General features: G+C 47.2%; 8 protein-coding genes across 8 annotated transcripts; 6 read left to right on the forward strand and 2 right to left on the reverse strand.

Annotated features, from left to right (window-relative positions):
- Positions 1-84: 84 nt before the first annotated feature.
- Positions 85-2573, forward strand: FOMMEDRAFT_106367 (Gpi1-domain-containing protein). Its single transcript, XM_007265529.1, has 14 exons — positions 85-134; positions 189-328; positions 381-594; positions 645-858; positions 910-1018; positions 1075-1189; positions 1248-1377; positions 1437-1643; positions 1693-1832; positions 1883-1997; positions 2059-2108; positions 2159-2198; positions 2250-2408; positions 2489-2573. The coding sequence occupies exons 4-13, from the start codon at positions 645-647 to the stop codon at positions 2396-2398; spliced, it is 1269 nt and encodes a 422-aa protein (XP_007265591.1). The 5' UTR covers positions 85-134; positions 189-328; positions 381-594; the 3' UTR covers positions 2399-2408; positions 2489-2573.
- FOMMEDRAFT_106370 (uncharacterized protein) lies at positions 2520-4377 on the reverse strand (the record flags this gene model as incomplete). Its single annotated transcript, XM_007265530.1, has 7 exons — positions 4321-4377; positions 3921-4246; positions 3502-3866; positions 3387-3447; positions 3052-3297; positions 2868-3000; positions 2520-2816 (listed from the first exon to the last, which is right to left on the reverse strand). The coding sequence occupies exons 2-7, from the start codon at positions 3968-3970 to the stop codon at positions 2520-2522; spliced, it is 1152 nt and encodes a 383-aa protein (XP_007265592.1). The 5' UTR covers positions 3971-4246; positions 4321-4377.
- Positions 4378-4571: 194 nt separating this feature from the next.
- Positions 4572-5439, forward strand: FOMMEDRAFT_106372 (uncharacterized protein; the record flags this gene model as incomplete). The annotated part of the gene is made up of 5 exons (XM_007265531.1): positions 4572-4754; positions 4818-4902; positions 4956-5171; positions 5228-5289; positions 5345-5439. The coding sequence occupies 5 exons, from the start codon at positions 4572-4574 to the stop codon at positions 5417-5419; spliced, it is 621 nt and encodes a 206-aa protein (XP_007265593.1). The 3' UTR covers positions 5420-5439.
- Positions 5440-5764: 325 nt separating this feature from the next.
- Positions 5765-7811, forward strand: FOMMEDRAFT_140082 (uncharacterized protein). The gene is made up of 14 exons (XM_007265532.1): positions 5765-5880; positions 5939-6201; positions 6256-6580; positions 6630-6654; positions 6712-6728; positions 6783-6818; positions 6871-6933; positions 6990-7032; positions 7094-7146; positions 7201-7230; positions 7284-7354; positions 7417-7422; positions 7476-7506; positions 7560-7811. The coding sequence occupies exons 1-14, from the start codon at positions 5782-5784 to the stop codon at positions 7692-7694; spliced, it is 1197 nt and encodes a 398-aa protein (XP_007265594.1). The 5' UTR covers positions 5765-5781; the 3' UTR covers positions 7695-7811.
- A 175-nt stretch (positions 7812-7986) lies between these two features.
- FOMMEDRAFT_140083 (rhomboid-domain-containing protein) lies at positions 7987-12710 on the forward strand. The gene is made up of 22 exons (XM_007265533.1): positions 7987-8462; positions 8522-8600; positions 8662-8735; positions 8785-8873; positions 8937-9051; positions 9112-9214; positions 9265-9408; positions 9462-9540; positions 9601-9657; positions 9717-9963; positions 10020-10037; positions 10090-10132; positions 10187-10949; positions 11002-11250; positions 11308-11460; positions 11510-11649; positions 11707-11929; positions 11989-12129; positions 12183-12256; positions 12316-12500; positions 12557-12627; positions 12682-12710. Exons 1-13 carry the CDS (start codon positions 7994-7996, stop codon positions 10254-10256), a joined length of 1587 nt encoding a protein of 528 aa, XP_007265595.1. The 5' UTR covers positions 7987-7993; the 3' UTR covers positions 10257-10949; positions 11002-11250; positions 11308-11460; positions 11510-11649; positions 11707-11929; positions 11989-12129; positions 12183-12256; positions 12316-12500; positions 12557-12627; positions 12682-12710.
- A 1665-nt stretch (positions 12711-14375) lies between these two features.
- FOMMEDRAFT_155118 (uncharacterized protein) lies at positions 14376-14932 on the forward strand (the record flags this gene model as incomplete). The annotated part of the gene is made up of 2 exons (XM_007265534.1): positions 14376-14489; positions 14561-14932. 2 exons carry the CDS (start codon positions 14376-14378, stop codon positions 14930-14932), a joined length of 486 nt encoding a protein of 161 aa, XP_007265596.1.
- Positions 14933-15702: 770 nt separating this feature from the next.
- Positions 15703-16956, forward strand: FOMMEDRAFT_81765 (uncharacterized protein; the record flags this gene model as incomplete). Its single annotated transcript, XM_007265535.1, has 3 exons — positions 15703-16102; positions 16160-16381; positions 16421-16956. The coding sequence occupies 3 exons, from the start codon at positions 15703-15705 to the stop codon at positions 16954-16956; spliced, it is 1158 nt and encodes a 385-aa protein (XP_007265597.1).
- Positions 16957-17205: 249 nt separating this feature from the next.
- On the reverse strand, positions 17206-17787 carry FOMMEDRAFT_83902 (snRNP subunit; the record flags this gene model as incomplete). Its single annotated transcript, XM_007265536.1, has 4 exons — positions 17206-17364; positions 17420-17523; positions 17576-17636; positions 17728-17787. 4 exons carry the CDS (start codon positions 17785-17787, stop codon positions 17206-17208), a joined length of 384 nt encoding a protein of 127 aa, XP_007265598.1.
- Positions 17788-17913: the final 126 nt, after the last annotated feature.

The raw sequence follows: 17913 nt of genomic DNA on the forward strand, positions 1-17913 counted from the left end.
AGATTCTGAAGGCTAATTTGTTCATGTCACCACTATCTATTTTCTGGCCCGTTGATGTCAAAAACGCTGGATACATGCTCGGTTGGAGAACAAGGGACGTCATAGTCGTCGCGGGAACGTTACCACTCGCTGATGTTCGTATGCTAAGAAATTGCTGCTGTTCTAAATATGCTGATTGACTTCTCCAGGTGAAAGACGCAACGCCTTTATTGTCGCGTATAGGAAATGAGACTTCAGCTCCACTTGAAGTACTTGGGACATGCTTTGCAAAAGGTCCTATTTCTGTCCGACAAGTAGTCTGGCTGGATGACTCTGTCTCTTCTGAACAGTGCGTCGTCTGGTTCGTTTACGATTTTATACAAAGTCCAATGCCTGTATAGGTCATGTATTGTATGCTATGAAAGACCAAAACATAGATCCTGGCGCCACTACAGCCTTGTTGACATCAATCTTGACCTACTTCTGGCGATTCAGCCTTCCGAGAAGGGGACATCCCTGAAGACTCGACAGAACGATTATCTGTCATTGCAGAATAGCTTTGTGAAGGGCACAAGCGCCCTCGCACAAGGTATTGACCATTATTCTGTGCAGCAGGTACATATACTTTTTGCACGTAGACTATCTGCGTATTAATATCTTTGTAGATGAATGCTGCGCATCGAGTAATGGCCGTTGTCGGGGATATGATGAAGTCCAGTCCCTCCGCCAGTGCGGACGAACGATCCACTCTCGCAAAACGCACGTCTCACTCATTGACCCGACTCTGCGACTCTCTGGTTGGCCCACTTTGTCGTTCGCGAGACCACTTCCTCCATCTTTTCGGCCTTGGTCCATGGGTACATTCGAGTATCTCGATTGGTTAGTCAGAAATGAATTCGTTTCGACTTGACCACCTGACGTCCCTCCTAGCTCAACAGCTTGATCTTCGATGCGAACAGTTTACTTTTATTCTCAGACAAGCCTGGCTTCTTCAAGTCACAGATACTGGGAACAACGAACTCTCGACGAATTACATTAGGTTACTGTTTTCTTTGTCAGGGATGGATTATGGTCCGACGCTGAAACGACTTATAGCACACAGAACTGTATTTGGCTGATCTTGAACGATATTATTATCGGTACCGCCGTGGGCACGACCCTCGTCGAAAACAAGGCTTATTTGGCGAGACTTGTCCTCAAACTCGCCATGGTAGGCGCCCTATTCTTTAACTTCTAACTACCTAGATTGTAACCTGTGCCAAATTTAGCATCTCACCGTCGACTCAATGCGGGAATCAATCAGCTGGCTTGACAATTGGCCTGCTGGGCTCAAGCTCAACACGGAGCTGAGTCGGTTCTTTTTCCTTATATTTAACGCACTACTAGAATTTTGGAGCGGTACGTACAGGCCTCGCATGGTATCGATAAATCTAAAGATCCATCCACCCTACTTGCAGTCGTCCTGATTTATATCAGCTATGCGCTTCCAACTATTATTGAACTCATCGGCATCTCAGGAGTCCTTGGGATGACCATGATTCTGGCGTGCACATCCGATTTGGTCAGCCTCCTGACAGCACATTTGTTCATGGCCTATACGGTTGTCAGAGTCGCTTTCAGAACGCAACTTTTAACGACAAATTCGCTGTACAATCTGTTCCGAGGTTCGTTTCATTCTTTCATCGGGAGATGCAAGTTAACATTCGTGCATAGGGAAGCGCTATAATGTGTTGAGACGTCGATTGGACTCTTGGTATTACGACCTAGACCAACTATTACTGGGTGCAATGCTCTTTACCCTGAGCAGTTTTCTCTTTCCGACCGTACTTGTCTATTACGTACTTTTCGCGCTTGTGAGGGGACTTTCCGACTTGCTAACTCCAAGTAGCTGACTTGTCTTCAGACTAGATTAGCACTGCAATCCCTACAAGCTGGGCTCAAAGTTGCTTTGGCACTCTTGAATCACTTCCCGCTTTTTGCCTTAACACTTCGCATAAAGGATCCATGGCGTCTACCTGGTTAGCAAATGCCACTACGCCAGTCTCTCTCTCTCTCTCGGGTATGGCTGATGTATCACAGGAGGTGTCACTCTTCGTCCGCGCGAGGACCGACAAGGCTTCATCATTAAGGTAATTCAAGTCAATGTGCGTCTAGATCTATTCACAGACTAGCCACGCAGAACTCCCCGATAGCACTGTCAAAGATCTTTGATCAATACTGTACGTCCTTGCCATTTGATATTGGCCCGATACTAATACCTTTCTGCAAAGTTGTGCTCGGGTCAAGGCTTGCGTCACATTATAATCCGATGCGCTTGATAATAGCCTTTGTGAAAGGCAACCGCCTAGACTCCATTCCGCATAAATTAATCCGCTATACGTATCGTACACAAGGCCCACAATTACACATGCACAACTAGCAAACGCCCAGTAGGTTGTATTATAACTTCGGCTCTTTCTCTTTGCGTCTAACATACCGACCACCCTGCTTCCTGCATCTTTAATTTCAGAAATTGGAACAAGAATCGTATAATAATGAACCTACCCCGCCTCTTCCTCTACGCGTCGACGTTTTTGCGCATGCATATCTGCCGCTCGCCGGTTTATGTCCGCCGCCTCTTGTGTGGTAGGGAAGCCGATGTTCCAATAGTCTGGAGGTGTCTTGGCGGGTGACCACTGATGGCGATGCCGGGAAATCTGTTGTCTATGATGCATTGCTACCTCGGGCGATGAATGTCGGTGATGACGATGCAATAAGTTGGGCTCATCGGCTGGTGGAAGGGATTCCCATAATGGAAGACCTGGTCGACTCGGGAGTGGCTCGAGACATTCATAATACTACAGGATGTGTTCATTAGCGAAATAGAGATGTGCTTTTGCTGTAGCTACCTCTCTGCAGCAATCACAGTCCCCTGCTTCTAACTGATGTCGTTGCTTTCGCCCCCGGACAACCTCGTCGAATTGGAACGGCAAGCCGTTATTACGTGAAGTGTCAATCTCGAAGAGGGCATTTAATGCCTCCCTAAGAGAAATAGTAAATAATTTTCATAGTGAGGAGCGGTATTTTACCCACTCAACGTCTGCCACATCCGAATACCGGCCTCTCTTCTTTGTAGAACTGCCGAGAACGTCGCGGCTCGACAGGCTCTCTTCCTTAATCCTAGAGGAGCCTTCAACGGATTCTGTCTTTGCTGGAATCTCCGATCCGGGACTTTGGGCCTTTCTTTTTCCGTCAGCCTTCAAAGTGTAAGATTCTGGTCGAGCAACGCGACCGACACAATTATCAAGTCGCTCATCCTCGGCTTTGACTGGCTTTGACCTGTTCACCAACACAATACCAAACCAACCATTGATTTAGTCAATACAACGCACGAAGTGGCTCGAAATAAAGGGTTAAAAAAAACATGCCGTGCGCGGCCCAGTGTTCTACTAGATGACGTCGGTGATGGTCGTCGACCATAGTCGTCTCCTGTAACCTCGAAGATTCAGTTTAAATAAAGATTCAAATGTCAACTGCATTTACCTTGCATTGACCGCGGCAATGATGCAAGCCCCGAACTGGAAGCGAAAGGCGCATATTGATTACTAGAATTTTCACGTTCATGCAAGTCGTCTGCAAAATCCAATTTCTCCTCTGCGATCTGGGCCCTCAAAGCCTTGGCATGTTTCGACTTATTGAGAAGCCAAGACTTGAAGGACTTCCACCGTCTGTAATCGTCTTTGTATTTCTTCTCCGCTGCTTTCTTTGCTACGACTAAGGCATCGTATTTGCGGGATAGTACTCGCAGCTCGGTACGCAGGTCACGCTCATCTGTGGGACTAGAATTCCCAACTGACTTCAATGGCGATAAAGGAACACGCCTTGGTTTGCTCGCGTCTGGCGATTCTCTAAGAGAGATAACGTTAGGGGTACATCTCGTTGAGCTCGGTGCGGTGGTTTACATTACTAGTGTATCCGGAACTTTAGGATTCGAGCGATGCTGCAATTGCATAACTTGACGTTTTAGCACCTCGAGCTCATCTCTGAATGTCCCGAGAGCAGAAGATTCTTGTTGAATAGGAGTTCGCTGCTGAGAATTCCCCCCATTTTTTACTGCCGACTTATCCTTAATCGCTTCCGCATTCCAGACGGCTGGCTCATTGATTACGGCCCCCTCTAGTTCCTCAAAGGTGTGAAATCCGATCTTCTCCGCAACGTTTATCGTTCTGTTATTGAGAGTGAATAGCTGTTGAGAAAGCTTGTCGTTTGAGAGCCGTGTCTTTCGTATCTACATCAATATTTGCAGATGAGCGAGGGTCAATCCACTTTGTTCTTAAAAGCAGTAAGTGCAATATAACCCACTGTTTCTTCCAGCTTGAGGAGTGAAGACTGATATAGCCTCCCCACGCTTTCTTCCGCAGCTTTCCTGATGGCCTCTTCCATTCGGTGGATGAGTGAAGGCTGGATGATACCAAAGGAAGTACTTGCACTTCGCGAGGCAGATCTCAATTGCGTGAGCGCGTCGGGTGTGACGTTACGTGACCAAACGCGTTCAAACCACGTGAGCTATCCTGCCGCGCTTTACCGTGTTGCCTCGCGTTTCTTGTTCGTCGATGGCAGAGAGCGAACGCAACGGAGCCAGAGACGAATTGCCTCGCGTCTCTGTGGACTCAATCCAAGACTGGTTCCGCATTAAAGAAAACCTGAACTCTGCTGCTATTGCTATTCTCGATTCAAAACTTTCGGAACGTGGTTCAGAAAACCAGCGAAATCTCCTCCTGCCCCATGTGATACAGGTCTGTATGCGCATTCGGGCTCTATTAATCGTAGAAATCGATAAAACTAAAATATTGATGCAGTTCTTAGAAAGGACATATCGGCTTGCAAAACCGAATTTGCGAATAAATGGGCGTAACTTTGACGAATATGATGGTGATGAACAAGGTGCACCATCTCATGCCATACCTCTGCTGTTCGGCACCTTATAATTTCTTCAGAAATGGACCAGTTCGACGAGTCTTTGGACAGGCGAGTCTGGTCTCTTTCTGACCAGCGCCTGAAATGGGATCTTGAAATTGCTACGAAGCGGCGAAACGTCCCGCGGGAAGTGGAGAACCTAATGCTCGACCTTTTCAATAAACAAAGGGAGCATGATGATCGGCAGTTAGGGCAACAGGATACTGAAATGGAAGTTGACAATGATGTAGCTGGGGGTATGTTGTGTTCAGTCCTTGTAGCATTTCTCGCACTTCCACCCTTCTGTCTCCAGGTGAGGAGGGTTTGTCCGACGCGAATGTCAAGTTAACTGAGATCGCGGAAGAACTTCAACAGGTGTGTCCTTGTCATTATTCCAATCTGGAATGCGAGTATAAACATTACTTTGCAGAATGTCCCCGAGCAGCTTGAAAGGGCTCAGCGAGTTAAACAGGTGGATGAGGAGATTCGCAATCTACGCACGTGATTATTTGTTATTTGTACCGGAAGATCTATGAATAATTGGTTGTACGTTTGATTATCTTCGCTTCTGTAACACTGTAACTCGGTACTGTCAATCCCATCCTATATAACAGGTTTTCATTAATTATGAAGTCAGATAAGGTTCTGGTGTCCAGCGCACAGACATAACGTTCTTTGTAAGCTATGTGAAGGTTCTGACCTCTTAGATGGTGTCTCGCGCTACGCGCGGCAATTTGCACATATGCTCTTACCTCTCATCACCAATTATCCCGCCAAGCTTTTCGGTATATATAGAGAGCTTAGCACTTCCAGCGTTAGTCTGACCTTCGAACAACGTTGATTGCCGGGCCTTGCAAAGTGTCTGATATGTCTCACTTCGAGCTCAAGAATAAAGTCTCGTCTGTTCTTCGCCCGACTGCAGTGATTCTGTTAGCACAAGAAGTTATTCCAGGCTGGTGCGAACAGGTATGCTGTGCGATACATGCGTTGACACAACTGCTGATTTGCCTTATTTTGAGCAAAGTATGCTCAGGAGGGATATGATGTCTACCAGCTCTGCTTCCCGATACAAGAAATTACCTTGCATGAGATCGCCCTTAATCTTAGTCAAGCGAAGACGGATTTCGCTATTATCTCTTATGGACTTACTGGAGAAGATGCTGGCTCGTATCGCAGGTCCATGCGAAACGTCATTGACCTCAAACTGAAAGCCTGTATTCATTACTCGCCCGCCCTAGAGGATGGCGTATCACTGCTCGTTACGGATATGGAGGGTAAATTCGTGTCGTAAGCTTAGTAGTTCCGGAATTTGAGTTACATTGACCTACCGGGCTTTGGAAGAACGACGTTCCATCTCGCAGCAGCACAGGAGAAGCTTCAAGCATCTCTGCTATCCTTAACGGATACCAGGGGCCTTTCATACAGTCTGAAGCCGACTCAGTTTCCTCCAGTATTGGTCTATACTTATCCATTAGTTCCGGTTACCCCTGCGTTCCCCTTATTGACGACAGCACCAGCTGCTGTTGTACCAGGACAGAATACAGCAGTGGACCCTCATGTGTTGTCCGCGACAAATATCGCTTACACAAGGTCACTTGAACTTTTAAGAAGGGAGATAGGACCTAGGTTCGATCTTGAAAAGGTTTGGAACGACCACATATATTACGTATGTGTCGAGTACTTGGCCAATACAAGTCATTGAATTTGCCACACAGGAATTTGCAGAAAGGGATCACGCCAGTGAGTTTTCTTGATTTCCGTACCGGAAAAACTTTGTAGCTAAACTAGAGACATAAGAAACTATGGCGACTATGGTAGGTTATAGGTGCCAAAGCCTTGAAGGGGTATCGGTAAATGCTAGTCCACAGGTCAAAGTTCCCTATGTCAACCACATCCCGACAATGGTGGGTATGTGAGCATGGAACAGGAGCATCTTATGACGAAATATGTTTGCAGACAGGCGGTGTTGGCTATGAAGAACTCGCTCGCTTTTACAAGTACCATTTCACCGCGAATTCGGTGAATACCCTCGTATCATAACTTGTTATTCATTCGGCTAACGAGCTTGTTAACAGATTACGCCTCCAGATACGGAGATGATCACGGTATCACGAACAGGTTAGAAAAAGTTGCATACCTTCTGGTACTACGGATTTGATTTTTGATTGAGGCTCTGCAGTTGGCGCTGATCGAATCATCGACGAGATGATTTTCAAATGTACTCACACAACGGTGAAGTTTCTTGTGCCTTGTGGGATGCAGATGTTCATACCTAGAGTACCTCAGATGATTGACTATCTGTTACCTGGCATTGAGGTACAGTATGCATGCAAACCTTAAGTAGGTATGGGCTCTAGAACACTTTTCAGCCGACCGGGAAAAGGCTGGAGATAGCGCTTGTTGGTGTCATAGCGTTCAGAGGGGATAAACTCTGTTTCGAGTGCGTACCTCGATATCTTTCCTGACCTGCATTGACCGTCCAAAAATTGCTGCTGGGCATAGGCATATGTGAGTGCATTTTTCCGTGCCCGGCCGCCTGTTACTGACTTGTATGACAACAGATATTGGGACCAGGCTTCTGCACTCGTACAGGTACGGACATTCTGGCCGTGTTAAGACAACCAGTGCATTAAGAACGTCCGTAGCTTGGTCTTCTGGATGCAACGCGCCTCCCGGTGGCCGGGATAGATGTTGCGCAGAAGGTACTGGATCCATTTGGTAAGCCAAGCAACACGTTGATGGCACGATGGAAAGAAAGCGAGGGATTGGGTATTGAGTGAGAGCTGCGGAATGTTGTTGATGCAGGCATTACCGTGGCACAATAACTCGTATTCAGAAAGGCTATGCTGTAAATTGTTATTAAGTTGTATGTATGTACGAAAATGAGTGTAGGAAACAGAATTTCTTGGCGTAAAAGACGGGCTGTGTGAAACACAAAGCGGGAAGTGCAAAGGAGGCTCGCTTGTGTTACCCGAGCGGGATGGCAGCACAGCCTTTACTGCGGACAGTCTCGTTCATAAACACGCCTTTATCCATCCACCTTCGCAACCTCTTCTCGATACCTCATCCCGTCCTGGAAATGGCCTTGCCACACCAGAAGCAGGTTAATTTCGCCGACTTCGACGATGGGTACTCGTCCTATACGCCACAAAAATACGACCCATACGAGTCGCATTTCCAGTCAAGAGGTGATGCAACATCCATTGCACCCTCTCACGCGACATCTGGCTTCCTTGCCCACGACAGTCCCAGGAGGGCAAACACTCTCGGCGAAACAGAAGCGCAGGAGCTGGCTAATTCATACCAGACGAGAGCTTCGCAGAATTCGACGTCGACAACGCTCAATGAGGGGCTGGATAGGCGGCCATCAGGAGCCAGCAAGCTCCACTCGACTTATGGGCCTTCTGGAAAGGATCCACTGGTCGACGACGAATATACTCCCTACTCAGATCATCCCAAAGGCTTCCGGACGAGTGATGATGACCCTCTCGTCCACAATGCAGCTGACATGGGCAAGGCAGACGGATCGCGAGGCATGGGTGACCTTGGTGCGTCAGCCTCGAATCACTTCTTGTCTTCGTTGATGCTCATTCTTTGCGTTTATTAGAATACCAAGACCCCTACAGTAAAGATGGTACTCTGGGACCTCAACCTGCTAAAGAATCTGCTATTTCACGCTTCCTTGGGTATGGCTTCTCAAGTCATTTTGGTGTTGAACGCTGGTCTCATGTATAACGTAATTATCAGTGGAAAGTATCCCTTGGAGCAGCGCATAGAGAACAAGCGCCGCGGTATTGGGCGCCAGCGTTACCCTTTCCTTGGTATGTTGGATTTTCTGTTTGTCTACAGTAGGCTTACTTATAGTGACAGTCTGGATTCTGACCATCATTATGTGTGCCGTCTTCATCTACGAGCTTGCCAAGAACGGTCAAGAGCAAGGGACTCCGGTGTCGTTCAAGGTCAGCCAAACAAACGATCTTGCTTTTGGTGTTTCGTACTGACACGCACATTGCTTTGCCAAGCCTGTTGTCAACTATATGCTTGGTCCCTCGGAGTCAGCTTTGATTTTTGTCGGCGCCCGGTTTCCACCTTGCATGAAGAATGTCCCTGATGTCCCGGTGTCACTTACACTTCCCTGTGCGTTCCATTTGTACAGTTCTTCCTGATAGCATGTATGCTAAGGCAAATGAATCGTAGGTATGAATGACACTGCCAACCCACCGGATCGTTCTTGTCCCATCTCCGAACTCTGTGGCTTTGGAGGCATTCCTTCTGGCGAGACGCCAAACCAATGGTTCCGGTTAGTCAATGTTTCGTGCTGTCAAGTGTACCTTGTTAATATTCCTTTAGATTCATCACGCCAATTTTCCTGCATGCTGGGTTCATTCACATCATTCTCAACATGCTGGCACAATTGTACGTGTCGGCACAACTAGAGCGTGAAATGGGTACTGGTGGTTTCTTCCTTGTTTATTTTGCTGCTGGAATTTTCGGGTTAGCATTGTTTATTCGGTATTTGAGCTTTCAAATTGAAATGCCATGTGCAGGAACATCCTTGGCGGTAACTTCTCGCTCGTTGGCGTGCCTTCCGTTGGAGCTAGTGGGGCTATTTTTGGGACAGTCGCGGTTCGTCCTGCTATTTGTTTATCACTGAAATTCGCAACTAACGATTTTGATATTCGCTAGGTCAGCTGGGTAGATTTATTTGCCCACTGGAAATATCACTATCGGCCGTCGACTAGGGTACGTTTTACGCCACCTTGATTGTTGTGTCTCATTTATCAGAACTCTCTTGCTTCCAGCTTATCTATATGATAATTGAACTGATCCTCGGCATTGGCATGGGTTTCATTCCCTACGTTGATAACTTTGCACATCTAGGAGGATTCTTGATGGGCCTGCTAGTTGGCATGATATTCTATCCCGTAATCAGTGAAACTAGGCGACATAATATGATCACTTGGGGATTCCGCATTGCTGCCGTTCCGCTCGTCATTGTCTTGTTTGTCGTGCTGACCCGGAACTTCTATACGACTGATCCGTCTGCATGTGCGTATTGTCTAGCTGTCACTGGAAGTCTGATTTACTAATAGTATTCTCTTTAGCTTGCGGCTGGTGTCGATGTATGTGACAGTACCTTGGTGTGAAATTGTCATTTCTGACGTTCTTCTTTAGACCTTTCGTGCATCCCAACAAATGCAAACAACCATTGCAAAGGGTACGTTTTGAACTTATTTCTTGTAACTTGCATCGTCCTTATTTGTTGGTGCAGCACTGGTATTACGACGACGACCACAACGACGACGACAGGTTCCAGCTCGTTGCGCATGCTGTTATTGTAATCACTCCTTCATCTTTTTTTTTTTCAAATTTCAAAGGACTTTCCTTCCTTGGACTTAATACACCACTTCGCTGCACCTTTGTTACTGTTACTGCTATGCTACATATTCATGGAGAACGGACTTTAACTAACAACTATTGTGTTCCATTCATTACATACATTTCTTTTTTGTATTTGTTCCATTGTTTAGTTTGACATGCATATCTCATTACGTCTGAGGGTACTAGATGAGCGTTAACGCCACTGGTTCTCTGTTGTTAATAATATATTTTTATTGGGCCATATAGGCATCATTTCCTGTTACTTGCCCATAAGCCCCCACACACACAGCGCGTCTGCCAAGTCCTTTCCCATGCTGTCCATCGACGTAAATAATCCAGGGTTATCTTGTTACCTACTTTAGCTTTCTCTTCATCAATTTCCGACTTTCCACCGCATCGCAGACAGCGGAGCTGTCGGCCTTGACCAGTCAAATAGCCCTTTGTAATAATGTTCCGTTCGTGCACCTTTCCGGACTGGCTTACTGACAGCCCAACCATTCCGTCCACGAGATCCGCAGGCTTGATGAACAGCTGTAGCTTGTCGACTACATGTGCTTGCATTAACTTTTGAACGATCTTTCGCAGTAGTGGAATGTGCTGTGGTGTAGGCTTCAATAATGCTAAACCTCGCCTCGCGATTTCCGGGGATTGTTCTGGGATTCTAGTGTTACAATGCCTTCAACTTTGTCAGAATAGCACACTTACCTTTAAACACGTGTACCTCTGGCTTGACCTCTCCCAGAACTCTGTCAAGTGCCTCAAGGTCGACAGGAGACGAGTCCACAGAGTCGAAGAGAATCTCCCTCGCCACTTGATGCTTCTCTTCTCCCTTCGTGCTTCTATTCGAGTCTAGAAATCCACGAAAACGTCGGACATGCACGACGAATGAACGAAGTGCGTCCAGTGCATACGGATGGACAAGATGAAGTAATGAGCTGGCCAAATGGAGGGAATCTGAGCATTGTGCGATTAATGAAGATCCAGTGTCCAACGCTATAACGTTCTACCTACCAAGTGATGTGTCTTCTTTATTGCCATCGGCAGAGGATCCGAAATTTTCTGTTGAGGAAATCTCGCTTGCAAATTGAACACATTCCTTAAGCAGATTCTCTAAGAACTCCTCTACGAAGTATCCACAGAGGGAAATTAGGTCCCAGATGGAAGCTGTAAAGTATGAGATGCAAAACTTGTGATCTAGGAAGGAATAGCATACCTGGGTCGTACACCCCATGGTCAAAGGAATCTTCCCAGATAATGTTACATGCTGCCAGAGACAGAATTTCCAGGCCGGTTTGGTAACGAGATCTAAGGTCTTCTGTATCGGCATCCGGTTCTGCTAAACTGCTCCTTCTCCTGTTGATTGATCCCTAGTCTGAAAAATGGCCCAATGTTCACAGCACATAAACTCACCGATAGATATCAATAGCCATGCCAACTATTTCGTTCACAGACATCCTCGTCATTCCGGTGTTGTTGGCGTCAAATCCATGGAGGACGGTTATCACAGCGTCTTCAACGCTCGAGATTGGCGTATTCGGATTACATAGACTGTGAATGATGTCACCGGGAAAGAATCGTCTCTGCAAGGCAATCTCAATGGAGGCAGCTACTAGCCTCTTTGCACCATGAGGACCTTATTAAGATAGTAAAGATGTTAGAAATTCTCCAATTTATTACGAGACTCGATATTACCGGTGTCGTGATTAGATTGCAATATTCTAAGCGGATGCTGATGTATGAATGTTGATGCCTTTGCACTCAAGGACATCTCAGCGGAAATGGGTATTGCACAGACGAGAGTGCGGCTTGGCGAAGCAGCAAAGCTAAAAGGTACTGCAAATCGATTAGACATTCCAAATACTTATCGCTAACTCCGATTAGCGTACGTTCAACACCGGTAGATCCGATGGGACAAATGATGTCGACGGTCTCCCAATTGTCATCAATCTGAAGCTCTGGTCTTCATACGTTGTTTGATCAGCAAAGACCAAAGTTTGAAAAGAGCGCGATGATTCCTACAATCGCAAAATCTGCATCTTGCCTGCAGCCAGTAGATGTTCAGCCTTCCGCTTTCTCAATTGTCCCTGGTGGGACAATGTCCCGATCAATACACTGGCGGTCATAGGCGTAATCGTTGGCTGATACGATGATGAATGAACGACGACACAACCCGGCAGACTTGTCTGATTAATTCGTTTGAAATACTATGTCTTCATCAGAAGCTGCTATCTATTGAGCTGAACCAGAAGTAAGACCCTACCCATGTCTGCATATCGGCTGGGTTTTTTCGTAAAAAGTACAGTATCACATCGGAGGTAGGTGTCGAAGTATCTGACCCAACAAGTAAGTGACATAATAGCTTTTATCTAATTATGGTGTCCTTACATTGACCGACTTCAAGAGTTGTGCAGAGCAGATATAAAGGGCCGGAAGGCTTTCCCTTGGCCCTGTCAGGGATCGGTTTTGGTGCTGGACCTTTAGCGGGCGACCTGAGAATGGTACGACCAGGAGATTGCGAAACATGTGTAGGAACTGTCGCAGGAGATGATTGCGGTGTCACTCGCCGATGTGTTTGCGTCGGAGTTGCGGGCAAGCCGAGCTGACTGTTTGGCGAGGGTAGGCAAGGGACGAACGTCATGTTCGTCAGTGAACGTCCCGACTGGAAGAAATCACGAATTGAAGGCAAGGGTGTTGTAACAAGACCTGCAGTTTGTTAGCAGTTAGTTGGGCGTGTACTCCGATAGTGCAAAAGTTGTGTTTACATACTCAAATGGAACCCTTTGACAGAAATATTTACTTCACACAAATCAATGATGTCTTCATCTCTCCACGTTTCCCAGTTGGGAAGTAGAGCTGGTTCTTCGAGCATTGGCACATCGAGAGACAAATTTACATCTGCCGAGCCCTGTGGCCGTGGTTCGGATGGTACGAAGGCCGAATATGTTGAAATCAGCACGGATGACTCTTAAGAGAACAGGTTGAATGGATTCAAACAAGAAAATAGGAGAAAGAGACAAACCATCATAGCTAAGGCCGATTGCTGCATGAACACATCGTCCTAGACCCCGAGGACCATCGACAACTTCGCCGTCTGGCCTCTCTTGACCATTTCTCGAGAAAGAACGACGAGATAACGAGGCGCTGAGCATATGGACTCGTTCGGTTTGTAGGATCAAGTAGAAAATATTGCAAAGATGAGCCTCAGTCACAGTGAGTAGGACAGGATATAGTGAAGGAATGAAAGGCCCTAGTGCCGGTAGGCGAGTTGGTGTTCCAGCTTCAGAGGTGGACCACTATAATTCAAGAACTATGAGTGAAACCAGACATAGCATTTTGAGTACAGGTTGTGTAACTGTACCTCTCTATCTGAATTCAACCATTGGGCAGCAACGACACCGTCTCCTCGCGCAAACGTTCTCCATTCCTTGATAATCCAATCGTCTACAAGTCGCGTTTTGTTCCAGAAACACCCTATGCCATCAATATCAATCCCAGGAAAATATGCAAAAATCCAATCGTCCCGGGAAGAGGCAGATATGATTGTTGGAGGTTCGTAAGAAGTCGGGGAATTAGTCAAAGGGGGAGGATCGGGTAATGTGAAGTGAACATTCGAAGGAAAGTGCAGGCATGTCACTCGAGGCTCTGAAGGGTGGGCTGTGACGATCAGAGACGAGCTAGTCCATTGGACTGGCCTAGATCGATTATCACAGCATGATAAACATATTCAAGAGCGAGAAAGGGACAGCCACTCACGGTCGACGTTGCTCGAGGAGAGGGGTATAGTCCCACCAGCCAAAGTGGAAGTCATCGGATTCTCGTTGCTTTCCCTTGCCATGAGTGCCGTGGAGCCTGAGATCAGACGTGCCAAGGACATAGGGAGCTACATGTGAATGCGGGTAGTGAACAGGGCGCTTGGGTGTCTCGAGTCTGTCGACAGCCATGGTGGTAGATTCTAGCAGACGCGCGTTTGTGGTCGCGTCAATCCCGTCACTCAACACAAAATCGCGACGCGTCGTGCGTGCAGTCTGCGACAAATACAGTTACTGAGTAGCTGACGGCCACTCACACCTTCAATTGCGATGAATCTAAGCACGTCTAAAGTCTTGGATGGTGTCGAGACAGACGTTGCCATAAACTACTACGCCGACAGAGTTCTCATCCTGGTCACACAGCTCGGCAAAGTGGGCAGTCTGGTCCGTGCTTCGCTCTCACGAAAAATTGGAAAAAAAAGAGAAGACGACTGAGCGACGCTCTTATTATCTAGATTCAAGCATCTATTCCGGCGACTGTCCCATTACTCGCACCGTCATCGACAGTCGACGGGATGCCCCTCATCGAGCCTCCAGCGGCTGTCGAGCTCACAACACTTTTTGGCAGTGCGCCATCAGGTCGCATCGCTACGCTACACTCGTTGTATGCAACTCACATCGCGACCCTTGTGTGGACGATGAACAGCACAGACAAGGCCGCGGATAACGGTGATCGGCGAAACATCATAGTGGGCCTGGCACTGAAAAAACAAGTGGACGATCGAGGGGACAGTGCAGTGCTAAGCGAGCGCGAGCAAGCAATATTCAGAGGAGTGATAAAAACGATCGTCGAACTCGTGCAAGGTACAGACACCAGGCCTACATAGACACGTATGCATGCACGAATCGCCCTGTATTATCAACGCAGACACATGCGCATCTATCCTATCTGTTTGTACATTTCTGGTCAATGGCTGCTAACACGTGCTACTTGTCCATCCCACTGCTGACATCGATACCATGCATTTGTCTGGATCTGCGACGAGAAAATCATTAGCACTGGATACAATCGAGCAAAGGGCAGCGAAAGATAAGGACTAGTCAGTATTAGCATGGTATGCTCATCAACACCCGTCCTTGAGACGAGTATCAGGGCTTGACTTCTATTTTGTTCATCACTATCCTGACACGGAACGCCATTGCGCCACATGGTGGGAAAACTGAGTACTTACTCTACCACGCCACTGTTGAGAGAAAGAGAAATAATCAAATTGTCAGCAAAGGAACACAAGGCAGGAGGCTGAAGAAAATATATGATAGATGGAGATCTCAGCAATTTGGGTATATGAAAAAAAGGTCATGAGCCAATGGCTTCGAAGTAGCGATTCCTTATTTTGTCTCGTCACTGCTGGGGAACAAAGGACAAGAATACTCACTTGGCTTCAAGGCCAAAAACGGCCACAATAATGGCATAGAGGAGCAAAGCAAAGAAAGAAAATGGCTGTGGTCAAAGTCGAATTTTAACGAGAGTGGTTAGGGCCGGTCTGTGGATAGCCGGTGCGGCGCGTTAACCGCGACCTCTCTCTTTGAAGCGAGCATTCGTCACTCTCAGTCTCTAGCAGTCACGACAGCCTTGTCTCCTCTCTCGAGCCTTGCAATGGCGGGTATAATCACTCCGCATTTTGGTTTCCATCCCGCAGCCGTTGACCATTCGCCATCTCCTCTCGGCTTTGCTTTTGGGCTCTCCTCAGCCGCATCCGTTCCCGGTTGGCAGCCTCCAGGCATGCAGACACCGCCGTTCGTGCCTTCCGCCTCGACTTTCAGTGGCTCCCAGAAGGCGGCTCAGAAGCGGAGACATGATGATTCTGATCACGATGAGGCTATGGACCGCAGTCCGACTCCGGAGCGGAGACCCGTCCGTCCCATGAAGCAGATGCGTGTGCGACCAGCAGAAAGCCGATCGCAAGAGGGTGCAGCAGATCACGGTAAAGCGAGCAAGGAAAACAGATCTGCCCGCTCCGATTCGGGAGATGATGTGGACGTTGGTATGCTGCTTGGTGTGTCTGTTCAATATTCCCCGCGAGCCAAACTGCCGTCTAATTTTCCTCTTCCAGCCAGTCTTCCTCCACAATCCCTACTGCCAATTTTGACTTCCTTGCTTTCGACAAATCCGTCATTAAAGCCAACAGTCCTTTCCCTGATACCCCGTCCGACGCTGGATACCGCTCTTAATGCGCTAAATCAAGCCGCCAAAAAGCTGGTGGAGGAATACCCATATTCTGCCTCATCACAGTCCTTCACTCGTCAATCCCCCTCAATTTCGTTCGGATTCGGAAGTGGCACATTTGCCACCAATCGTACGAGTTCCAGTACAGCATCAAGCTCCACTTCGAGCTTCGGTCGTTCGACATCGCCGGGTGTGAATCACGCAGGCATGCGTGACGATTATGTTTTATCACGTCTTCGTCCTGCTATATCCGACTTCGTCTCGACTGTCTTCTCGTACATGCCGTATTTTTCTTTCATGTCTGACGCGTCGGACCTACAGCCGGCGGCCACAGGGAAGGAGAAGATCTATCCCCATCCATCGGAGACATTCGCATATTTGTCTGCTGTGACCAACCACCTCATTAATCAACCTCCGCTCTGTCAGTCGTCTCTAGCACCTCTTCTCCTCCCGCGGCTGTTACAGGAGTGGATGGCGTGGGTAAATAGAGTTAATGAGGTCCTAAAGCAGGGCGGAATGATCGGGTCGGGCATAGCGGAGAGCTGGATTGAAGCACTGGACAGATACGCGGAGGTCAAGATTGAAGGAGTCAACGATAATATGAAATATGGATTAAGCGACGTCCGGAATAGATGGATTTCTGTAGCCGGATGGCTAGTGGGCCGAAACGTGCCATTTGTCTGACGTTAAGCAACACGATAGTATGTCACACGGGATGCGGGTTCTTCACTGATTTCTGAATGACTGCTCATTGGACTCATTGTGTTCACACATTGCATTTCCTCAGCGCATTTTAGACACGAGCTATTATCAAAGAGTCTCTTCATTATGTCCTCACTTTGTTACTTAACCATCTGTATACCACCATGCAACACATTTTCTTGAATATACTATATATGTAGGCATGTATTTTGACATAGTAAACCCAAATGATTAGATCATGAGCTTCTCGATAGCAGACTTGATAGTTCGAATCTGACTATTTAACTCGTTTGATTCGTTTGTCGTTACACTTGCGGCGATAACAGGCCTCGTTACATTGCAGGCACGGCCCAACGCGGCCTTCGAGGGCACATACACATATGGGACATTCTAACCTCAAACAGTCAGATTGCAACTTCAGGGCAAATCAGAACTCGATTCATACCTTGTCCTCACATAGAAGGGGCAAGTGCAATAGAATCTCGATGGGTTCTGTGTCTGCAGTCAACACGATGAACTCGGCGATACCACGGTTCAAAGTCTTCGTAGCTGGTAAATATATGAGCAAAAATAATAATGGATGTGATAGTCCAATACGCACCTTCATTTGCACCTTTCTTGAGCTGCTTGTACTGAGAAGCTTGTTGAACGAGGTCAAGAATCTGCAAGTTTGTCCAGACATGCCACAAACGAAGGACCAAATTCAACATAAGAAACAGAAAAACAAGGGAAAATCAAAATAGATCTGCTAACCTGGTTCGTAAGCGTTGCATCTGCCAGTGGCCATGCTTTGCTCTTTTGCTCATCAGCCATCGTTGTGTATTGACCTCACAATGCTTGGGTTGCTAGATCCTTGGTCGACGAGTGAAGTGGGTGTTACTCGGCAAATCTCAAAATGACTAGTAGGAAAAGTCCATCATTTCACGCGTATATGGAATT

This window comes from Fomitiporia mediterranea (genome assembly GCF_000271605.1).
Source record: "Fomitiporia mediterranea MF3/22 unplaced genomic scaffold FOMMEscaffold_5, whole genome shotgun sequence".
NCBI lineage: Eukaryota > Fungi > Basidiomycota > Agaricomycetes > Hymenochaetales > Hymenochaetaceae > Fomitiporia > Fomitiporia mediterranea.